Source organism: Camelus ferus, chromosome 8, assembly GCF_009834535.1.
Source record: "Camelus ferus isolate YT-003-E chromosome 8, BCGSAC_Cfer_1.0, whole genome shotgun sequence".
Taxonomy (NCBI): Eukaryota; Metazoa; Chordata; class Mammalia; order Artiodactyla; family Camelidae; genus Camelus; species Camelus ferus.
Genome location: NC_045703.1, coordinates 30246589 through 30266778, shown reverse-complemented (window position 1 = coordinate 30266778; position 20190 = coordinate 30246589). Strand labels below are relative to the sequence as shown.

At 35.2% G+C, this 20190-nt stretch overlaps 1 protein-coding gene across 1 annotated transcript in view; it reads left to right on the top strand.

Annotated features, from left to right (window-relative positions):
• The window catches only part of AK9 (adenylate kinase 9), a 102108-nt gene that overhangs the window by 44686 nt on the left and 37232 nt on the right, over positions 1-20190 (top strand). The window contains exons 17-25 of the mRNA XM_032484682.1: positions 1580-1663; positions 3150-3289; positions 7538-7694; positions 8520-8634; positions 13483-13556; positions 13843-13992; positions 17713-17802; positions 18273-18473; positions 18840-18961. Coding sequence (XP_032340573.1) covers positions 1580-1663; positions 3150-3289; positions 7538-7694; positions 8520-8634; positions 13483-13556; positions 13843-13992; positions 17713-17802; positions 18273-18473; positions 18840-18961 — 1133 coding nt within the window. The remainder of the gene's footprint in view (positions 1-1579; positions 1664-3149; positions 3290-7537; positions 7695-8519; positions 8635-13482; positions 13557-13842; positions 13993-17712; positions 17803-18272; positions 18474-18839; positions 18962-20190) is intronic.

Below are 20190 nucleotides of genomic sequence, written 5' to 3'. Positions count from 1 at the left end.
TTGGAATCAGAGCATCAGAAACCCAGAGTTATAGCTGTGAAATGTTATCATTAGTGCTGCTTACCCTTATAAAACTTTTCCATTCATATTTTAGCATAATTGAGAGTATACAGTATAAACTTTTTATTTTTTATTTATAGTATTACATTTAATTATATTATTTATATTACTTCATTAGAAAACACTTAACCCTCATTTTCAATTACTGCACAATTTCTCTGTTTATAGGTAATAGTTTTAACTAGTTCTTTACAGTGAAAACTTTTTTGCTATTACAAATAACGCTCCAATGAATTTTTCACATAAAATTTGGTCTGCATGTTCACGCGAATGGAGTCATTAGTTTAATGAGTATGAAGCTATAGACAGAGTCAAACTGCTTGGCGTAAAATTGTTTCAAATTACGTTCCCCTCAGGAACATACATGTCATAGTTTCCTTAGTATTTTCTCTTTTTAAATATTATTTTAATTTTTATTTGACTATTTCTCAAGTTTAATATTTTGATGTGTTAATCATTTATATTTCTCTTCTGAGGTGACCACTTTTGTCTTTTGCCCATTTTTAAAAGTTGTATCTGTTATATGGTTTCTATATAAATGTTCTATGTATTTTTTTCAAATTGGGCTGTTTGTCTCTTAAATCACTTTGCTTTTTTTGAAGTAGAGGAATTTTTCACATTTTGGTAGTCAAATTATTACTTTCCCTTTTTTTTTCAAGCTAAAAAAGTCTCCCTCTCAACCAGAGATTTAATATATACTTATATTCCTTTTTTATTGGTCCAGTTTTCTTTTTTTTTTTCATATTTAGTTTTTAATTGGATCTATAAGTTATTGTATGATATAATGTAGGGCTGATTTTATTTGGTTCCTTTTCCTGATTCTGACAGATGTGTGCTTGCCTGGTGTTTATATCAAGCCAGTAGGAATTGAACTGGGGCACTGTCAGAAACTTATGAATGGTACTCTTGTTCCCCCAGCATATGTGCATACACAAACACACACTTCACAGAAGGACCTTGACATTGAAAATTTGGTCAGGTGGCATCTGGGAACCCCCATCTCTGCTACTACAGAGTTCCCAGCACCAAGAGGTACACAAGGAGAGCTTCTCCCCCATACCATCTATTCTTTTTTAAGGGAAGCCACCTAAGATAGAAGCAGTCATCAGTGCCTCTACCCACTGCTAGAGGGATGCTAACACTGCCAGGATGTTCTGGTAAAAAGACACCCTCTCTTCCCCATGTGTCTAAGATAAGTACAGCCTTTGCCTCTTGGAGCCAAGTTAGTCTCTAGTTACCTCAGAAAGGGAAAATTTGATTTGATTTTTTTTCCAATTTAGATCCACTGGCATTATGTGAAACTGAAATTACTCTTGGTTTTGTTATAGGCTAGGTTGTTATGTTTATTTTCTAATGCTGATAGATATGTTTGCCTATTTGATTATTATGGTTACTTTTAATTTTTTAAGAAACTGGGAATATGAGTCCTGGGTCCCTGGGCCCCATGCCACAATTTTCCTTGGGAATCACCTACAATTTAAATACTGTTCTTTGGGTGTTAACAATATTTTATTCACAGATGAAAAAGAAACCCTTGAAATGTCTACATTTAAAAGAAGTCTTCAAGACTCTAGCCAAGATCTAAAACTGGATTCAAAAAAAGGTAAATTAATAGTTGGGTAATTTGGTTCTTTTAGATTGTGGATCTAAAAATCATAAATAAATCCTTCAGAATTTTGAAGGAGAAACGTGTGATTCTTTTTTAAAAAGCATTCTTAATATCCAGTTTATCTTAAAGGCTACTCTTATATCAGCAGTTGGACATTCAGGAGCACAGAAAAAAGATATGTGATGTATTGTTTTGGTGAACAAGAATATTGGGAAGATAGGAGAGCTATCTTTCTATTCTGCCATTCCTGGCATGTGGCTACCAAAATAATTCACAAGATGGCTGCTGATGCACCAGCCATCATATCAGTGTGCCTAACAAGAAGAGAGAAAAGGCAAGGGACAAAACCCTCTGGCACACCACCCAGCTGAGTTATTCCTCTTTAAAGAGAAAACAAGATGACTCATAAAGAAAAAATCTGCTTGTCTCGGCCATCCAAACTATAAGAGAAGTTGGGAGCTGTAGTGTTTTTAGCTGGGCACATTGCTGACCCTAATAAAATCAGGGTTCAGTTAGTAAGGAAGAGGAGACTGGATATTAGGTAGACAGCTAGCAGCTTCTAGCACAGTCAGTATATTTGCCTGGCTGTTTCTGCCACATTATGTCCCCTTTCCCAGACTACAGGAATATCTTGGGTTCTTGTGTCTTCCACTCTGGCTATCCAGGAGCTGCTGGCTCGCTCTATCCCTGAGAACAGACTTCTTACTTCATGACAGGGAGGACAGCAGGCAGCTGCTCTTCAGAGGTCATTTGGGGTTTTTCTGAGTGAGGATCAAATGGTTCTGGCAAGAGACCCTGATGGATGGAGCCTTGGAGCAGCTCAGGAAGCACTACTGGAAAGGCAGAGGTAGTGGAGTCAGGTGGAGCTGTCAGTCTCCTGTCACAGCCCTTAGAGGAGTAGATGAACATTTACTTCATGATGCAACCTGTAAGGCAGCTCAGCCATGTAAGGAAACATTCAGCACATAATGAGGCAAGAATCAAGGGTAACACTTGAAAAACCAGCCTGTGCCACCATTTCTTCCATCCCCTCCAACTTGCCTATCTCCTGTCCTCTTACTGTACCATGTAGTCTCATGCGTGTATTTAGAAGTATTCGTTTTGTGTTCTGACTCAATCCCTAGCTGCTTGTGTTTGAGCTTGACCCCTGGAAGCCTCTGGCCCTACCTCTTCTCCCTAGCTCCCTGGGTTTTGACTCCTGCTTGACATGACTTTCTTCTTGCCTCATTCACTTTCATTCTGATTCACTGGCTTTAAGCCACTACTCTGATATTTTGTGATCCCTGACTGATTTCCTCCCTAGTATTTCTCCCTTTTTCTGGCATGTGTATAATAACATGAAGATAGTACTTCCTGGGGTCAGGTGTTTACAATCATATTCTACTGATTGTTTCTATTCTACATTGTATCATATTCTACATTGTTTACTAAAATTACTAATGGCATAGTTTACTGGTTTATTTTACTTTATGTGTAATAGAATACACAATAGAAGAGGTAACTGCAGATCATCCAGAAGTTCTTTCCATAATAAAGGAGACTGTAAAAGTGGCAAAGGATATGTATTTACAACAGCCATATGAAAAACATGCTGAAATCTTAGAGGAAGTCCTCCAAGAGGTAAGAAATCCAGGCTCTTTGTTTTTAATCATTGATTTCACAGGATCTGAGAAAATGTTAACCCAGTATATGTACAATTATTTTAGAATCCCATATGACAGAGTTGAAATCTGTAGCCTTCAAATCCATGTACATTTCACCATCAGCATTGTAATGTGTATTGTGCCCTAGTGAACAACTGCATATAAATTTTCAAGATATCAACAATTGTGCAATAGAATTTCATAGCTTTGACATTTATTCTTCATTAACTTTTATTGTGTTTAATTCAGTCCAATTGGTTAAAAGATGGTGCACATAAAGCAGGTACCAAAATTAGATTTTTCATCTATGAGCTAATTAGTTGTAAAGCAAGACAAATACTGCTCCATAGCTAACTAATTTCATCCAACCACCTTGAACATGTATTCATAGTGGAGATGGTTGGGCACACGACTGATTTTCCAGTCTAAGGGGAAAATAAAGCTTTAGGTACTATATCCTACCATTAGCAAATCAGAAAACTTGTAAAGACCAATATGGTCTGTTTTGTACAGAGATCCTGGGTAAGCATTCAGAGCAAAAGTCAAAGAGAACAAATCAGTTTGGTCTCTCAATCAACTTCTGTATTTCTCTGTAATTTGAGAATGATAATAATTTAAAATTATGAGAAGAAAAAAAGATATTACCTGAGAGTATAGAATCACTCTGTAACACATTGGGTAAAATTCTCAAACCCCAGGCTGTACCCAAGGCAAGTTTCTATCCCTCTCTGACTTTCCCGTAGAGGTCTTTCAACTTCTGCAACTCTTCATGTTGTTCTGTCATCAATTTATTCCTTCAGAAACATTCTGAGCACCTACTGTTTGCTCTGTACTGTGCTAGAGCTGGGGGATAGGAAGATGAATTAAACACAGCTCTTTCCTTTAAGGAGCTATCAGGCATGCAGGAGAAGCTAGTGTATAATCCAATAATTGAGTTATCTGTCTATCATGTGATATGTGGTAACTAGATATATGCAAGGTATAGGAATTTCACAAAGGTCAAGGCTATCATCTCTACCCGGGAGGTGAGACGGAGCACCCCAGAGGAGGAGACATCCAAGTGAGGGATGTCTTTAGCATCCTCACTGTCTGTGAATATCGCATCCTTGCCCTGCATTGAGAATTTTCTCCATTCTTTTCAGAGTTTATTCTGGAGGATACAAACTTACAGGGAGTACTAATAAAACACTCTTGATACAGGAATATATGTAGTGTCGTTATATGGTAAACTGTGACTCTGGGATCGTAGAGGAGTTTAAATCACATGAGATTTAAACACCAAAGCTCATATTAGATTGTCTTTTTCAAGAGAACAGAGACCTGTGTGGGAACTTGTTCTACTTGTCATCAGTTTCCATGATCTCTATGAATAGGAAATTGTTTTTTAAAAGTAGGTAGTTACTAATTTCTTATATAAAGCCAAAGTCTTATTAAGGTATCTTTCTCAATGTTCAGATTTGATGCAACTGTAATAAAAATATCAATGTATTTGGAAAACTGACAAAATGACTCAAAGAACCAATGGTTGCGACTTGGTGAGAATGGTTTGGCAAAGTAAAATAGAGACTTGCTGTACCAGCTAGTAAAATGTGTTGTGATGCTGCAGTGGGATGTAAGCCTGATAATCATACAAGAACTAACACAACCACGGAGAAGGCACAGAAACAGGCCTTGGTATAGATAAAAATTGAGTTTGTGCTAAAGTTTATATCATTATCCAAAAGGAAAGGAAGAACTATTTAATAGTGTTGGTAAAATTAACTAGTGGGAAGAAAACAATTTAGATTCTCACCTTGTATCAAAATAAAAATAAATTCCATATGAATAGTTAAATGTAAAAATGGCATTTTTTTTAAACTAGAAGAAAGTGTAGTGATACTGAAATGATTTTGGAATGGTCAAGTACTCTAGGCACAAATGCAATAGAAGAACTCTTACAGCAAAATCTCAATTGAGAGGCTACTTAGCAATGATTCTCTTTTTAAAAAAAATCATGAAAATCAAAATTTTAAGGCAAAGGTCAAACTGAGGAAAGTATTTATAATAACTATGACATATGAATCCCTTATTATAAAGATTTATTATAAATCAGGAAAATCTAATACTCCAATATGAAAACAGGGGAAGATGTAAATAGATTATTTCATCAAAAAGAAATATAAAAGGTTAATGGAAAATTTTAAGTTCAAATGTCAATAAAAATATGAAAAAAATGAGAGCGTTTCTCATCTGTCAAACTGACAGATTTTTTGAAACTTATAACAGTCATACTAGAGAGACTATAATGGTACAGTCACATAAGAGTGAAAATTGTTAGCGATATTATGGAAGGAACATGACAACGTGTATAAAAAGCCTTTAAAATGTTCATTCCTTTATTCTCTTTGACCTAAAAACACTTCTGGGAATCTAACCTAAAGAAATATTTACTTGGACAAGATTTATATATGCAGATGTTCATCACATCAGCACAATGTTATAATAAAATTATAAATGGTATAAATGTTTAACAGTAAGAGGATGATTAAATAAATTGATTTATTCATTTGATAAATACTATGAAGCCATTAAATTATTTTTCAGAAAAAAAATCAGATGAGATGGGGAGACTATAAATTATATACTGATTTTTTTGATTTTCGTGTCTTTGAAACTTGGACAGTAAAATTTTATTAACCACTTGTATTTCATTTTTCCAGTTTCATTGATATATGGTTGACATAAAACATCGTATTAGTTTAGTGTGCAACATAATAATTTGATATATGTAAACATTGTGAAATGATTATTACAGTAAGTTACAGTGTGTATGTGTATGGTGAGAGCTTTTCTTAGCAACTTTCAAATATACAATACAGTATTAACAACTATAGTTACCATGCTGTACATTACATCCCTGGCACTTAATTATCTTGTAACTGGATGTTTGTATTGTCTAACCACTTCACTAGTTTCCTCCCACCTCCACCCCTGCCTGTGGCAACTACCAATCCGTTTTCTGTTTCTATGAGTTGGTTTTTCTGGATTCCACAAATAAATGAGATCATATAGTATTTGTCTTTCCCTGTCTAACTTGTCTAACTTTTTTCACTTATACTTCTCCCTCATGGCTTTTTTCCCACCCTAATTCTCTTATGTTAAACATTCAAAGTTTTTAAAATTCTATTTTTCAAAAGGCTCTTAATTCAGATGGAAATTCAAAAAGCAGATAATCTTAAATTCTGCATAGGCCAGAGGCTTACACCACTCCTCTCGAAATTTCTTTCCCTTTGACTTCTAACACTCTGTGATAACCTGATGGCGCAGAAACTTGTTTAAAACCTTCACAATTGGTGCACTCACAGATCCACATCACTAATCTCCATACTTGTATTGAAGCTATTGTTATTGCATGGCGGGTAGGGGAAAGTTTGACAGAACTCTCTAAGCACCTACAAGATTTGTTTTGAACCAGTTCCTTCCTACAGCTGTAAGTAACCATCTAAGTACCTCTTAGCTCTGAAAAGCAAAAGGGAAGTGAAGATCATTATCACTAAAAAAAGGCAAACTGGGCTAGGACCTTACTACTTAAAGAGTGGACCAGGGACCACTGTCACCCGGGAGCGTGTTAGAAATACAGACTCTTGGGCCCTATCCTAGGCTTTCTAAATCAGGATCTGGATTTTGTAATACTGAATAACACATGGCAACATGTAGTGTTACATTTATTTAATAAAGGCTTTTGCTTCCCTGTTCTTAATTTTTGTAAGTTACAGCTTTATTGCTTTAAATTTAAATCTCTCTTTTAAAACAAAGTGGCTCTTTTTTTTTTTTTATTCTGAAAGTCAGAAAAACCCAAACCTTCATTAAGGCCCACAAAAGTGGTATGTCAAGATAGCATCCGTCATAGTAAACAATCTTATGATTACCAAAGGGAAGAGGGTGGGAAGGCATAAATTTGGGAGCTTGAGATTTGTAAATATTATCTACATATTAAAAAAAATAGATTAAAAAAACAAATTTCTTCTGTGTAGCACAGGGAACTATATTCAATATCTTGTAATAACCTTTAATGAAAAAGAATATGAAAACAAATCTATGTACGTATATGGATGACTGGGACATTGTGCTGTACACCAGAAATTGACACAACATTGTAAACTGACTATACTTCAATTAAAAAAAATGAGATAGTATCCTTGACTTGTGTAGTTATGATAGTAACATCAATGTGTCATTTTCACAGGTAGTTGAAGAAAACAAGAATAGGTTTCATGGTGCCCCAAAATATGGAGGATGGATACTGGACAACTGCCCTATTGTGAGAGAACTGTGGATGGTCTTAGCTGACAAAGGAATTCTACCTGATTTAGTCATCTGTTTATCAGACACAGAAAACAATGGTTGGTAAATATTTATCATGTCACTTTAAAGTGAAATTTTTATTGCTGATAATATTGTTAGTTAAAATGGAAAATGGAAAACTCTCTACCTTCCCTAGGTACAAATACCACCCCAGCAGTCCCTTCATGACCTAGAGGTACACAAAATGAGGCCACCTGAGTAGGCAGCCATGGATGGTGTGCTGGATCACTGGATGTTTCAGCAGGCCCTTATAATTATTTCTTGGAACTGAGAATTTAACTTCCCTCATCCCAGTCAGCACTAAAACTTCTAAATTAAAAATATGTAAATAAGGCTGAGGGCAAAACTATCTAGTAGTCCTTATTTACCTCAAATGGGAAATACTAACTATATAAATATAGCAAAACTAAATTTTAATTATTCTGTCACTTTGTATACAGCTATAGTAATCAAAACAGGATGGTACTGCCATAAAAGCAGACACATAGACCAATGGAACAGAACAGAGAGCCCAGAAAAAAACCCACACATATATGGTCAACTAATCTCTGATGAGAGGGGCCAAGAATATTCTGTCATTTTGCCTCTTAAGAAAAAATATATTTGAAAAGAGCTTCCAGAGTGAGAATCTATTATACTACCTCTTTTTATATTTTAGTTATTTTTGCCATGTCAATATATACCTTTTAAAAAGGATTTAAGTTGGTTTCTTAAAGAGTCTGGGCTCTAATTACATAAATACTTAAAGGAAAATATATTTGGATATAGGCAGAAATAATTTTTTATTGTTAATTTCTAAAATATATCTTACTATACTTTATAGAGCTTTAGAATTAATATTACTCTCTTTATCTGTATTTCAGGAAAATATTTGCTTAATAGACTGTATTTAGAGAATAAACCAGAAATTGACTCAAAGATTTTAGGAAGATTATTAGATGAACTACTAAAGAAAAAAAAAGAGGAAGAATCAGAAAGGTAAAATCTACCTGGCACAATAAAATAAGTTAATAAATGTCTTACAGTTGTTAAATATCTACTTATCATTCATATTTATGAAATATCTTTAATATAAAAATGGTGGTCTACTAACTAGATCCAATTCTAATTCTAAGAAAAACAGTAATTTCACAAATACTTCCAAAATCTCTAAAGTACAGAGTTGTGGATGTTTTCACAGCCCAAATCAAACAGTCTAAAGCAAACGTCTACTTTCAAAAGATACTGTAAAAAAATGAGCACAGGGAAGATATGTTTTTTTCTACCATATTTAACTATGACTTAAATAATTTTGCTAACTAGATTCCACAAATTAAAGAAATAATATGATAAAAAGTGAAAATACACTTGTGTGATATGACTAAAATCCAAAGACTAAGTTCTACATAAGAAAAGAACAAGACTAGCTATTTATAACTTACAGGTTCAACATCAAGAATTTATTTTCTAATCTGGGTGCAATGAAGAACTTTTCAAAATGTAAACACATATCCATATGTTCAAGGCTGGCGTCAAGACTAAACTTTAATTAACTATCAAGTTCTTCAGATTAGAAAATAAAGTATAAAAAAGGGGAGTGGCTTAATTTGCTAATTGTTCTTCCTTGCTGAAACATGCTCTTTAGATAGCAAAAATTATTTAATTTATCCACTGAGATTCCTAATTCTCCAAGTGATAAAGGCTGAGACATTCAAAAACTATATTTCTTTATATTAACCTATTAAACTTCCCACTATTGATGATGACACCTATAGGAGCTCTCTCAAATGCTATTTCCTTTTCCCCTTCAGATACTAGCAGTTTGAGCTGGCATTTAGGAGAACTCTTTAAACCCTCAACATTATGGAGCTTGGGTAATTGTTGTGGGGTAAGGGATGGGGGATATATAACTGGTAAGTGTGCATCAGAGTATTTTTTTTCAGTGTTCATTGTTCACCTAAGTTGGCCATTCCTTTAGGAACTTAACACAAACATATATGAAGTATAATTTAGTTAGATTAGTTAATAAAACTATTGTTTATAACATTGACTAAAAGTATTTGTTAAGACAATAATTGCAAACTTAATTACATTTACTTTTAGCTCTTAAGTTGGAGCTACAATCTACTAAGATTTATGGGATTACCTAATTTTTTTCTCGCGTGTGAGAGTCACGTATTTGAGAACATACGAGGGTATTGACATAAGAGTAGAACAAAGCTCATGTGATTTCAATTTGTAAACTGGAGGTTTGCTACATTTTAAGTAGATTATAAGTTAAAATAAATATAACCTAAGATGTTTTTAAAGGAAAAAGAGATCTCCACTTTCTCCTAACTCTTAATTTTCACCTTCTTACCATGTGGAATTTTCTGAGCTGTCTCTATAATCAGTTTTTATTTCTTTTGAGTCTAAATTTTTACATCTTTATAAACTTCTTAATGGCAGAGAATTGCCCTTGAAGCAGGCTTTTCTACAGTTCTTATGTTCTTTGTAAAAATTCTTCATGAATATTTCAAAACATAACCATTTTTTTATACGTTGCAGAAAATGAAATTTAAAACAGTTGTAAAAGAAAAAGATGGTCAGAGACACATTTAAAGGCCTTGCAACTTGGTTGGAAAAGGGATAAAATTAACAGGATTAAGAATTATATCTTGGGGGGAGGGTATAGCTCAGGGGTAGAGTGTGTGCCTAGTATACATAAGGTCCTGGGTTCAATTCCCAGTTCCTGCATTAAAATAACTAAATAAACCTAATTACCTCCCCCCAAAACAAATAAACAAAAACAATAAATGAATAAATAAAATTTTTTAAAAAATAATTAAATCTTTGGCCAGATATCTACAGACATGCTGAATTCTCCAGATTTTCCAGCATCAATTTCTAAATGTGCCAGGCAAATGCAGGATAATTTCCGTTATCACTATTTGTCTTTGACCGGTCTGTCCAAGTGGTGTATATAAGTGGCTAGAAACTGGCAGCAAAATTTCTTCCTCCTTATTGTCAGGTCTCAGATTTTTAGCAGCAGGACACAGTATCCAGGTTTTGGATGAAGAAAATCTCACAAAAGAGCCCCACCTGAACTAAGTAGAAAGACTGCTGATTCACACAGAACCAAGTGGGGAAGGAATACAGAAACAGTACCCAGGAGTCTGGGTCTTGAACAAAGAGAATTTGAATTACACCAAGACTTCAGTCTGGATTGCAGAATTTAGAATACAGTGAAAGAACACCCCATATTAAGAAACACACCTGTGGGGAGGAGAGGTGTAGTAATGTCTTTGAAGAGAATATATATAAAGATTTTCAAAGGAAGGGGAAAAGAACACAAAGAACAATGACTATGAGACAATGACCAGCCTATAGAACAGTCTAAAGAAGACTACCCCAGGGTGGGCTGCTAATATGAATGGGCTCTACTTTACTTCACTGGTCCCCTGTTGGTGAGTATTTGATACAGTTTTTGATATTATTTTTAAAGACGCAGTCAACATTCTCATACATGTTTCTTTGTGCAGTAGTGTACCAATACCTGAGGGCTAAATTCCTAGATACAGAATTTCTAGGTCAAAGGTATACTCGTTTTAATCTTTAATAAATAATGTCTTTCTTCATCATATTACTAACTTTCCTCATACTTATCTTCACCATTAAGGCAGGTTTAGTGCTTCAACCCTAATGAAAAAACAGATTCCCTCAGAGAGCCCAGAAATAAACCCACCCACCTATGATCAATTAATCTTCGACAACCTATGAGCAAATTAATCTTCAGCAAGAATATACAATGGAAAAAAGACAGTCTCTTTGACAAGCAGTGTTGGGAAAACTGGACAGCTGCATGCAAATCAGTGAAGTTAGAACACTCTCTCAAACCTTACACAAAAATAAACTCAAAATGGCTTAAAGACTTAAACATAAGACAAAACACTATTACCTCCTAGAAGAGAACAAAGGCAAAACATTCTCTGATATAAATCATAGCAATTTTCTCCTGGGGCAGTCTACCTAGGCAGTAGAAATAAAAGCAAAAATACACAAATGGGACCTAATTACATTTATAAGTTTTTGCACAGCAAAGGAAACCATAAAGAAAATGAAAAGACAACCTACAGAGAAAATATTTGCAAATGATGCAACTGACAAAGGCTTAATTTTTAGAATATACAAACAGCTCATACAACTTAATAATAATAAAAAAAAAACCCAATCCAAAAATGGGCAGAAGACCTAAACAAACATTTCTCCAAAGATATACAAATGACCAATAGGCATATGAAAAAATGTTCAATATTGCTAATTATCAGAGAAATGCAGATCAAAAGTACAATGAGGTATCACCTCACACAAGTGAGAATGGCCATCATTAAAAAAATCCACAAATAACAAATGCTGGAGAGGGTGTGGAGAAAAGGGAACCCTCCTACGTTGTTGGTAAGAATATAGTTTGGTGCAGCCATTATGGAAACAGTATGGAAATTTTTTAAAAAACTAAAAATGGGCTCACCCTATGATCCAACAACCCCACTCCTGGGCATATATCTGGAAGAAACCCTAATTCAAAAAGATACACACACCCAATGTTCACAGCAGCACTATTTATAATAGCTAAAATATGGGAGCAACCTAAATGTCCATGAACAGATAACTGGATAAAGAAGTTGTGGTATATATATACAATGGAATGCTACTCAGCCATTAAAAAAAGAATAAAATAATGCCATTTGCAGCAACATGGATGGACCTGGAGATCGTCATACTAAGTGAAGTAAGCCAGAAAGAAAGAAAAATATCATATGATACCACTTACAAGTAGAATCTGAAAAAAAAAAAAAAAAAGACACAAATGTACTTACAAAACAGAGGCAAGACTCATAGACATAGAAAACAAACATGGTTACAGCTGGGAAAATGGTTGGGGAGAGAATAATTGGGTGTTTGGGATTTGTAGATACTAACTACTATATATAAAGTAGATAAACAACAAGGTCCTACTGTATATAGCACAGGGAACTATATTCAATACCTTGTAGTGGCCTATAATAAAGAATATGAAAAGGAATATATATGTGTAAATGAATCACTATGCTGTACATCAGAAATTAATGTACATTACAACATTGTAAATCAACTATACTTCAATTAAAAAAAAAACAGATTTCCTCCAGATACTTTAATTTCCATGTCCCAAGTCTCTTTAAATTTCATCATTACTATGTTAAAAAAAATCAGAAAATGATTTTTCTGATTACAAAGATAAATTTACAGATTTTCTGTGTATTCATATAAAAATTTTTTTAAAGTGAAAAATGTGAAATAAATTTAAAAACTCTCAGAATGCCACCATTCAGGGATAATTACTATTAACAGTTTGATTCATTTTCTTCTAGTCCTTTAATGATCATCTATATACATTTTAAATACAAAATTAAAATTGTATTAGACATAGTTTTATATTATACTTTTTTTCACTTAACACTATATTGTGAACATTTCTCATTTAATCAGAGGGAAAATGGTACAAATTCTCCCATTCACCTTCTCAACTTGGAGTTAGACAATCTGCTACTCATTTTTCTAGGTTTCCTAGTTAATAGCCAAAATTCTTCAAAGAACATTTCAACTTTTCTTACCAAAAAAGGCATGAAACAAACAAATTTTTAAAAACCCTGAAAATTAACTGGCTTCAATATACTAAATTAAACATTTACGTTGTAAAGTAAAAAGTACAGTGAGTATTATAAACAATTTACTCTTTATTTTTACCATTATAGACCTTACATTCTATAATATTGTGAGGTATCTGAATTCCCAAAGATAATTAAATTTTGGACGTTTTCATTTCAGAAAAGCTGCAGAAGAACAGAGACTGAAGGAAGAAAATCAAAGGCTGTTGGAAACAATGAATGCAAAAGCAAAAGGCAAACACAAAATTGATGTGATTCATAATGTGTCATTTGATTTTGTATTGGGACTTCTCTCTGCATTTCCTCTTGGAATGAATCCTTGGGCTGGTGTTCCCATAGCACTCTGAGCATATGACTATAATCCTTTCCCACTACGTTTTAATAGATAAGAGAGAGAGAGTGTGTATCTGTCTCCCATGTTAAACCCCATGCTCAAGGAGAGCAGGGGCCATTCCCAGTTAAATATTTGTTGACCTAAACTAAGTAATTTATTTCTTCTCATTTTTTCTAAAAACGGAAGAAACCGAAGCCGAAGCTGAAGAGGAGATTGAAGGTGAGGAGTCTGAACTTCATGAAGGGTCTGTGGCCGGTGAGGTAGCCAAGGAGACCGGGGGGTCCTTACCTGAGGAACCTGATGTGTTCGAGCTCCCTGGAACTGAACACGAATCAGGTTAGACTTCACTGAGGCTCATGTCCTTAATTCCGCTCCTGTCCATTGGCATGCTTGTGTGTGCATGTTTGTGTGTATGTGTCTAATGTTAATAAAATGGAAGCAGGCTTAAGAATAGAGAGATGTGCCCCAGAGCGCAGCCCGTTAGTCCAGATCACGTAGCTTGAAGTGCGGTAGGAAAGCCGAGTCTGCTATGCCCTGGTGCTGCTGCTCGGGAGCAGGGCCTGCTGTGTGATTTGTGGGGCACAGTGTTCAAAAAGCAGGGAAAAAAGAGCCATTAAAGGCCTGAAAATACAAAGCTCTTTCTTTTCTTCCATGGTCTCTCTCTTAACATGTCATAGTACTTTTTATTTTCTATTTAAGGTCATTCTAAGCGAAAAACAATGGAAATTTTAGGTTCTTAGCATGAATTTTGCTGTTCATCTTTATGTTATGCAATGCCACTGTTAAATGCAGACATAAGAGCACGTAATTCATGTGCAGAATCACTGAAGCTGCACAATTTGTATTTTGCAGCTTGTACATGCATATGTATTTCATTCTTATCAGAAAACTAAGTCAGTCTCAGGCACAAAGCTAACTCAACTTCTTATTTCACTTCTTAATATACATGTTTTCTGCTAGCACTCTACTGTTAGCTTCCTAATGATTTAGGAAAGACTGAAAGGAAAAGGATCTCTGGGCTGCCCTCTTTTCCTTTCTTTCTACGTCATCACTTTCAGTCTAAGTGTTTAGCTAATACAAGAAAGTAACATGAGTAAGAAAGGGTGTGATGAGATTCCTTGGTCATTCACGTCTGTTTGATTGCCATCACCTTCATTATGCATCTGGAACAAGTTCTGGTTCAAAGGGAAACCATGGTCTCTCAGGTCTGTCAGCATCCTTCCCTCCCCAACCACTCAGTCACACTTACTCCCACATATTGTGGGTCCCCTGGAGTTCCATGCTCCTGTTGGGGCGTCAGAAACACTCATGAGAATGAGATGGCAAATAATGGCAGACACAGATAAGGCATCTCTCTGCTCACACATGTGCTCTATTATCCCTTTGGAATCCCTCTGAATTTTGCTTACAAAACTCAGTCCAAAGGTAAAATTATTTAAAATTTCAAAATGACAATCAAAGAGCATTAACTAAATACGAGGCCATTCTGAGTGAGAGATCCAGGGCAACAGCACAGGTTGTACACCTATGAAGCCAGCCTTTCTCAGAGGTCCAGTTTGGTGGGTTGGCAGGGCAGGAAGGCGTCTGTGAGCAACGAAAGTCACTCTCAGGACTGGAGAGTGAGTTAAAGCAGATTTTTTATATCTCATGCTGAGGAACACATTTTTTCCTTTGGAGTTTGTCTTCTACCTTGGTCCACAAGGTAATCATTATCTCTGTCAAGTGAGAGGACTAAAGTCTCATTTCAATCCTGTTGTCACTCTAGCCTTGTTAGAATGGAATGATGTGTATTGCTTAGAATTGATATTTTAAAGGGCAATAACCTATGTATTTGGAGGCTGGTTAATCACTTAGCTCATTCCCAATTTTTTTCTCTTTATATACTGGTTAGGTATAAGCCAATTTACATGGAACTTGTAAAAACATGAACTTAGAGTAACCACTGGCTAAAATCACAGTGCTTCATTCCAGGCACTTCGTGGACAATAGTCAGCTATTAAAAGGGATCGGGAAATTCATCCATTCCTTCAATGAATCTTTATTGAATTTCTTCTAAGTGCCAAGCAAAGCAACAGGCACTTGCCCTACATATTAGGGACTCAGCAGTGATCAAGACAGTTAAGGTCCCTACCCTCAAGGATCTGTCATCCTATCGGGTGAGAAACAAGGATAAACAAATAAATTGGATAATTTCAAATTGTGTTAAGTGCTGTGAAGAAAATCTATGAAGGCACTAAAGCAGTGCCTTGGATATAGTAGGTGTTCAATATATGTTTGTTTAATGAATGAGCAAGGTAGAGACCATGGGGGTGGTTTAGAAAAAACACCAAATTTAACAATAATAGACCTTGTTGTTGTTGTTGATGTTGTTGTTTTGTTGTTGACTTCTCCCTGAATGGAGCAGGTGGAGTAGGGTAACCAACAGGAAGGGTAAATAGAGTGTTTATAAGAACCATCCTTCTCCCCCAACACACACTCTACACACATACACCCCTTTCACTCAAACTTCTTGCCAGGTACTCTCAGATATAGACCTGAAGTTCAAGCTAATGTGCATCAACCTGGTTCAACTTACGATATTTAGTGCTATCTTATATGGCTCTTCTGGAATGAGGCTGGATCTTCTTCATCCCCAACTATTGTGTTCTCTGATTAAGCCAGAGAAGCTGAGACAGTTTAGAATTTTCTGTATATTCTTGGTGCTCTTGTCTTTCTTGTGGTTTATGCTTTTCTTTAGGTAATTGAGCACCTTATAATTATAATTAAACATGCTGCCACCGGGTCAGCCCTAGGCTTATCCCCTTCTGCTTCTTGCTTTCTTGAGTATTAGACGTTAAAGATTCTGTAGAAAGAGGACCCAACTCTTACTTTAACTAACTTAGAGGACAGTTTCCGCAGTGTTTCAGAATGGCAGAATGGCTACATTTATATACATTAAATATGTATATATATGTTTGGTCTACACAAAAGTTGTGTCTCAGAACTAGGAGAGACTATGGGGTAAGAAGATAGATAATTAGTCCTTCCTTCCCTGACACTGTCTATGCTAGATCTATATGTGGAGCATGTCTTAAATCATCCAGGAAGACAGCTTTTGATCTATATCATCAACAGTGATGTTAGTTGAGATTCGCCTCAGTTTCACCATGTCTGCACCCACAGCTGGGACTTTGGTGTATCATCGCCTTCGTTGACACCTTATGATATATCTTCACAGGTATCTCAATAAGAAGTTAAAAGAACTGTCAGGCAGTCCTAGTCTGATGCCGTGTGGACAGAAGTTTTAATAATATTTAACATTAATTATCAGTTAAAATCTTATGTACCAATTATTATTCTGGTCAATGTCCTTTTGTATATTTAAGAATATTCTTCATTTTCTGCCTTACACTATTAGGTATTTTTATGCCATGCTGAAGCCAAGCAATGGGCTTCTATGCCCACAGTGCAGAAAGCCGAACTCTGACAGTGGGTGTTTGCAGCAAAGTAAGAGTTTATTGCAGGGTGCCAAGCAAGGCAGTAGGAGACAAGCCTCGGGTCCACTCTAACTTGGTTTTTGAGTTAGGGATTTTTTAAGGGGAAGAACAAAGAAACTGGAGTTAGTCATCATCTTGTAACATTTCTTGATCATGGTTTTGGGAGGCAGGGTGCCTACTGCTTACAAGTCTCTAGTCTGGTGGTCCATGAGCTAGGAGTCTGTGAGCTTTTCTTGCCCTGGAGAAACAACCTGAGTTTGTATAATGATGTTATCAACAGCAGCAATTTTAGCCCTCTGACTCTGATTGATTAGTATTCAGAAAGCACAGAATTGAGGTCAGAGAGAATAAGGAAGGGGATGAAGTTTTGGGTAGAGAAGGTCAATAAACTCAGCAGGAGAACTCTGCTTTAGGGGGACTCAGTTTCAATACTTTACCTAACAAGAACTGTATTTTCAACTAGACATAGTCTATACAGTTTAAATCATTTTGAAATTTTCTTTGTGCCAAAACTATCATAAAGGAACAATGTTTTAAAATTCAAACACTAATTATTAGTTGCTGTTGTTGTTTTTTTAAGTATCTGAACCTGCTGAGGATATTACAGTTGGAACAGAAATTCCAAAAGGATCCAAAGAGGACCTGGCAACTCAAGAATTATTTGAAACAGGTTAGATTATAAAACAAAAGCAATAAGTGCATAAAAGTGCTCTTCATATTCTCATACAATTGTAGGCATAGTACCAACTTATTACTTATTTCTTACTATATTGTATGCCAGTTGATATGTGTTATTTAGCTTATTATATTAAAAATGTATCTAGCCAACTTACAATGCTGTTTTTCCATCAAATTTTATTTTATACATTTTATCAACAGTTAAAGTTGCTATGTGAAATTCATATTAATTATCCAAAGGATTTAGGTTTTATTTATGAGTAATAATTCATCTATAGCCAATACAAGGAAAAAAGGAGAGTTAAAATATGAATTAATGAATGTATATTATTACTTAGAACACTAAGTTTATTTCTTTTAAATGTTTTAAAAGTATTATAAAGTATAAATTATTTTGTCAATATGACTAAAGATATAATATTTGAAGGCCCTTTTATCTTTCCTTTAACCATTATTGAAAAGTTGTACTACCTGAGTTTCCAGAAGATGCTTATCCTGATGTTCCTGAAATGGAGCCAATTAAAGAGAAGATCACATTTTTCACCTTTGCCTGGAAACTGCTGGAAACAACAATCAATGACTCTTCTGCTCAAATTTTACACTTGGAGATTGCTGACAAAACTCCAGAGGAACTACTTCAAAAAGTGGTTGAGACTATGGAAAGTAAGGACAGTCTGTAAGCATAAGATTTATTGTCATGAGCAGGTAATATTATTAAAAATCTTGTGAAAGTTTAAAGCTTTTCTTGATGGTTTATGAAGAAAAACATTCAATATACCAAGGTGAATATTTAAAATATTTAACAACTCATAGCGCAATCTCTCATAGCTCAGAATAGCTGCAAGGCACTAACAGTGCTGGCCAAAGTGGCCAGCTGTCACTTAAAGAGTTTGTAAAGGCCTATTTGTATATACATTTAAGCTAAGAGATCAGTCATTATAATTGATTTTCCTAATCTTTGACTTCTGTAATATGCTAATACGCTTTTATCCTAAAAAAAAAAATCTTCCTCAATTTTTTTTTTAATAGAACCTTTTCAGTATGCTGGCTGGGAGTTAACTATGGAAGATTATGATGAAGAAACAGAAGATTATCAGGCCGAGGCTGACGCTGATGAGGAGCTAGAAGAGGAAGAAGAGGACGAGGAAGAGGTACAAGTCTTTAGTTACTGCTTACTTACAGCGGTCGCATCACTGAAAGTGCACATATCCAGAGTGGTAACTGGCACTTTTAAACTCCAAGAAAATAACAGGGATCTTCAAGTTTATAAACATTTTCAACACACTTCACTTCCACCCAGCTTTACTTGACCCCTGAAATGCCAGGGCTACTTAGGCAGTATATTATAGCCATGAAAAAAGAAAAGGGAAATCTTTACATATTTTTTCCATGTAAAGGTATATAGGTATTAGAGGCAGAACTATTTTATAAATTTAACAAAAGTGATTGTTTTATGTAAAGTATAGCAGTGGCATCTTTGAGAGGCTGCTCGCATGGTAACAATGAATAGTTTTCTCAAACTGGAACAGCTCTACTTGTTGTTCCTAAAACTAAAACTAAAATTTGTTTTAGGCACCTATCTACTCTCTTGGCGACACGATTTTTGATAATCATTCTCGACTATGGCCTCCTAGTTCAGGCATCTATCAACAATAAGATAGGAAGTGATTCTTTTAATTTGGGGCTTTATCAATAAAACAAAATAATGTATCAAAGTTAAATATTCAGTTGTAGGTTTTAACTTATTGCTGCTTAACTTAAACCCAAATATATGTATGTCAAACAACAAATGTTATGCAGTATGGTTCTGATAACAGCTTCTGGTGCTTTATTGCTAAGGAACTGCTGGCACCTTCAGTCAGGGAGGCCAAAGAATGTGGGTTTTGTCCCACTTCTTTTCAGATTCTGCAGTCATCTCTCTGCCATTCTTCTGTGTCCCACTCTGATCTGCAAGAGAAAAGGGTGGTGTCTTTCTTGTATCTGCAGACAATTCTCAGGCTATCTGTGATATACAAAACGTGTATTTTTAACTGTGATATCCATTGATAGTAGAGTCTTTTCCTTTCTAATTTACAACACAAATCAGTTTTACCTGCTTGATTAGCGTCCTAAGTCTGCATAACAAAGGACTATAAACAAGAAAGCTTAAAACAACACAAATTTATTCTCTCATGGTTCTTGAGGCCAGAATTCTGAAATCAAGGTTTTGACAGGATATAAAGATAGAGTATTCTCTTGTTCCTAGATCAAAATTTCTAAGGATGTGCTCCGATGACTCCTGGCAGCCATGTCTGCCTTATTTGGAAAAAGCAATTGGCAGATGTGATTAAGGATCTCAAGAGGGTATATCATCATTCGTTATCCAGGTGGTCCCTAAATC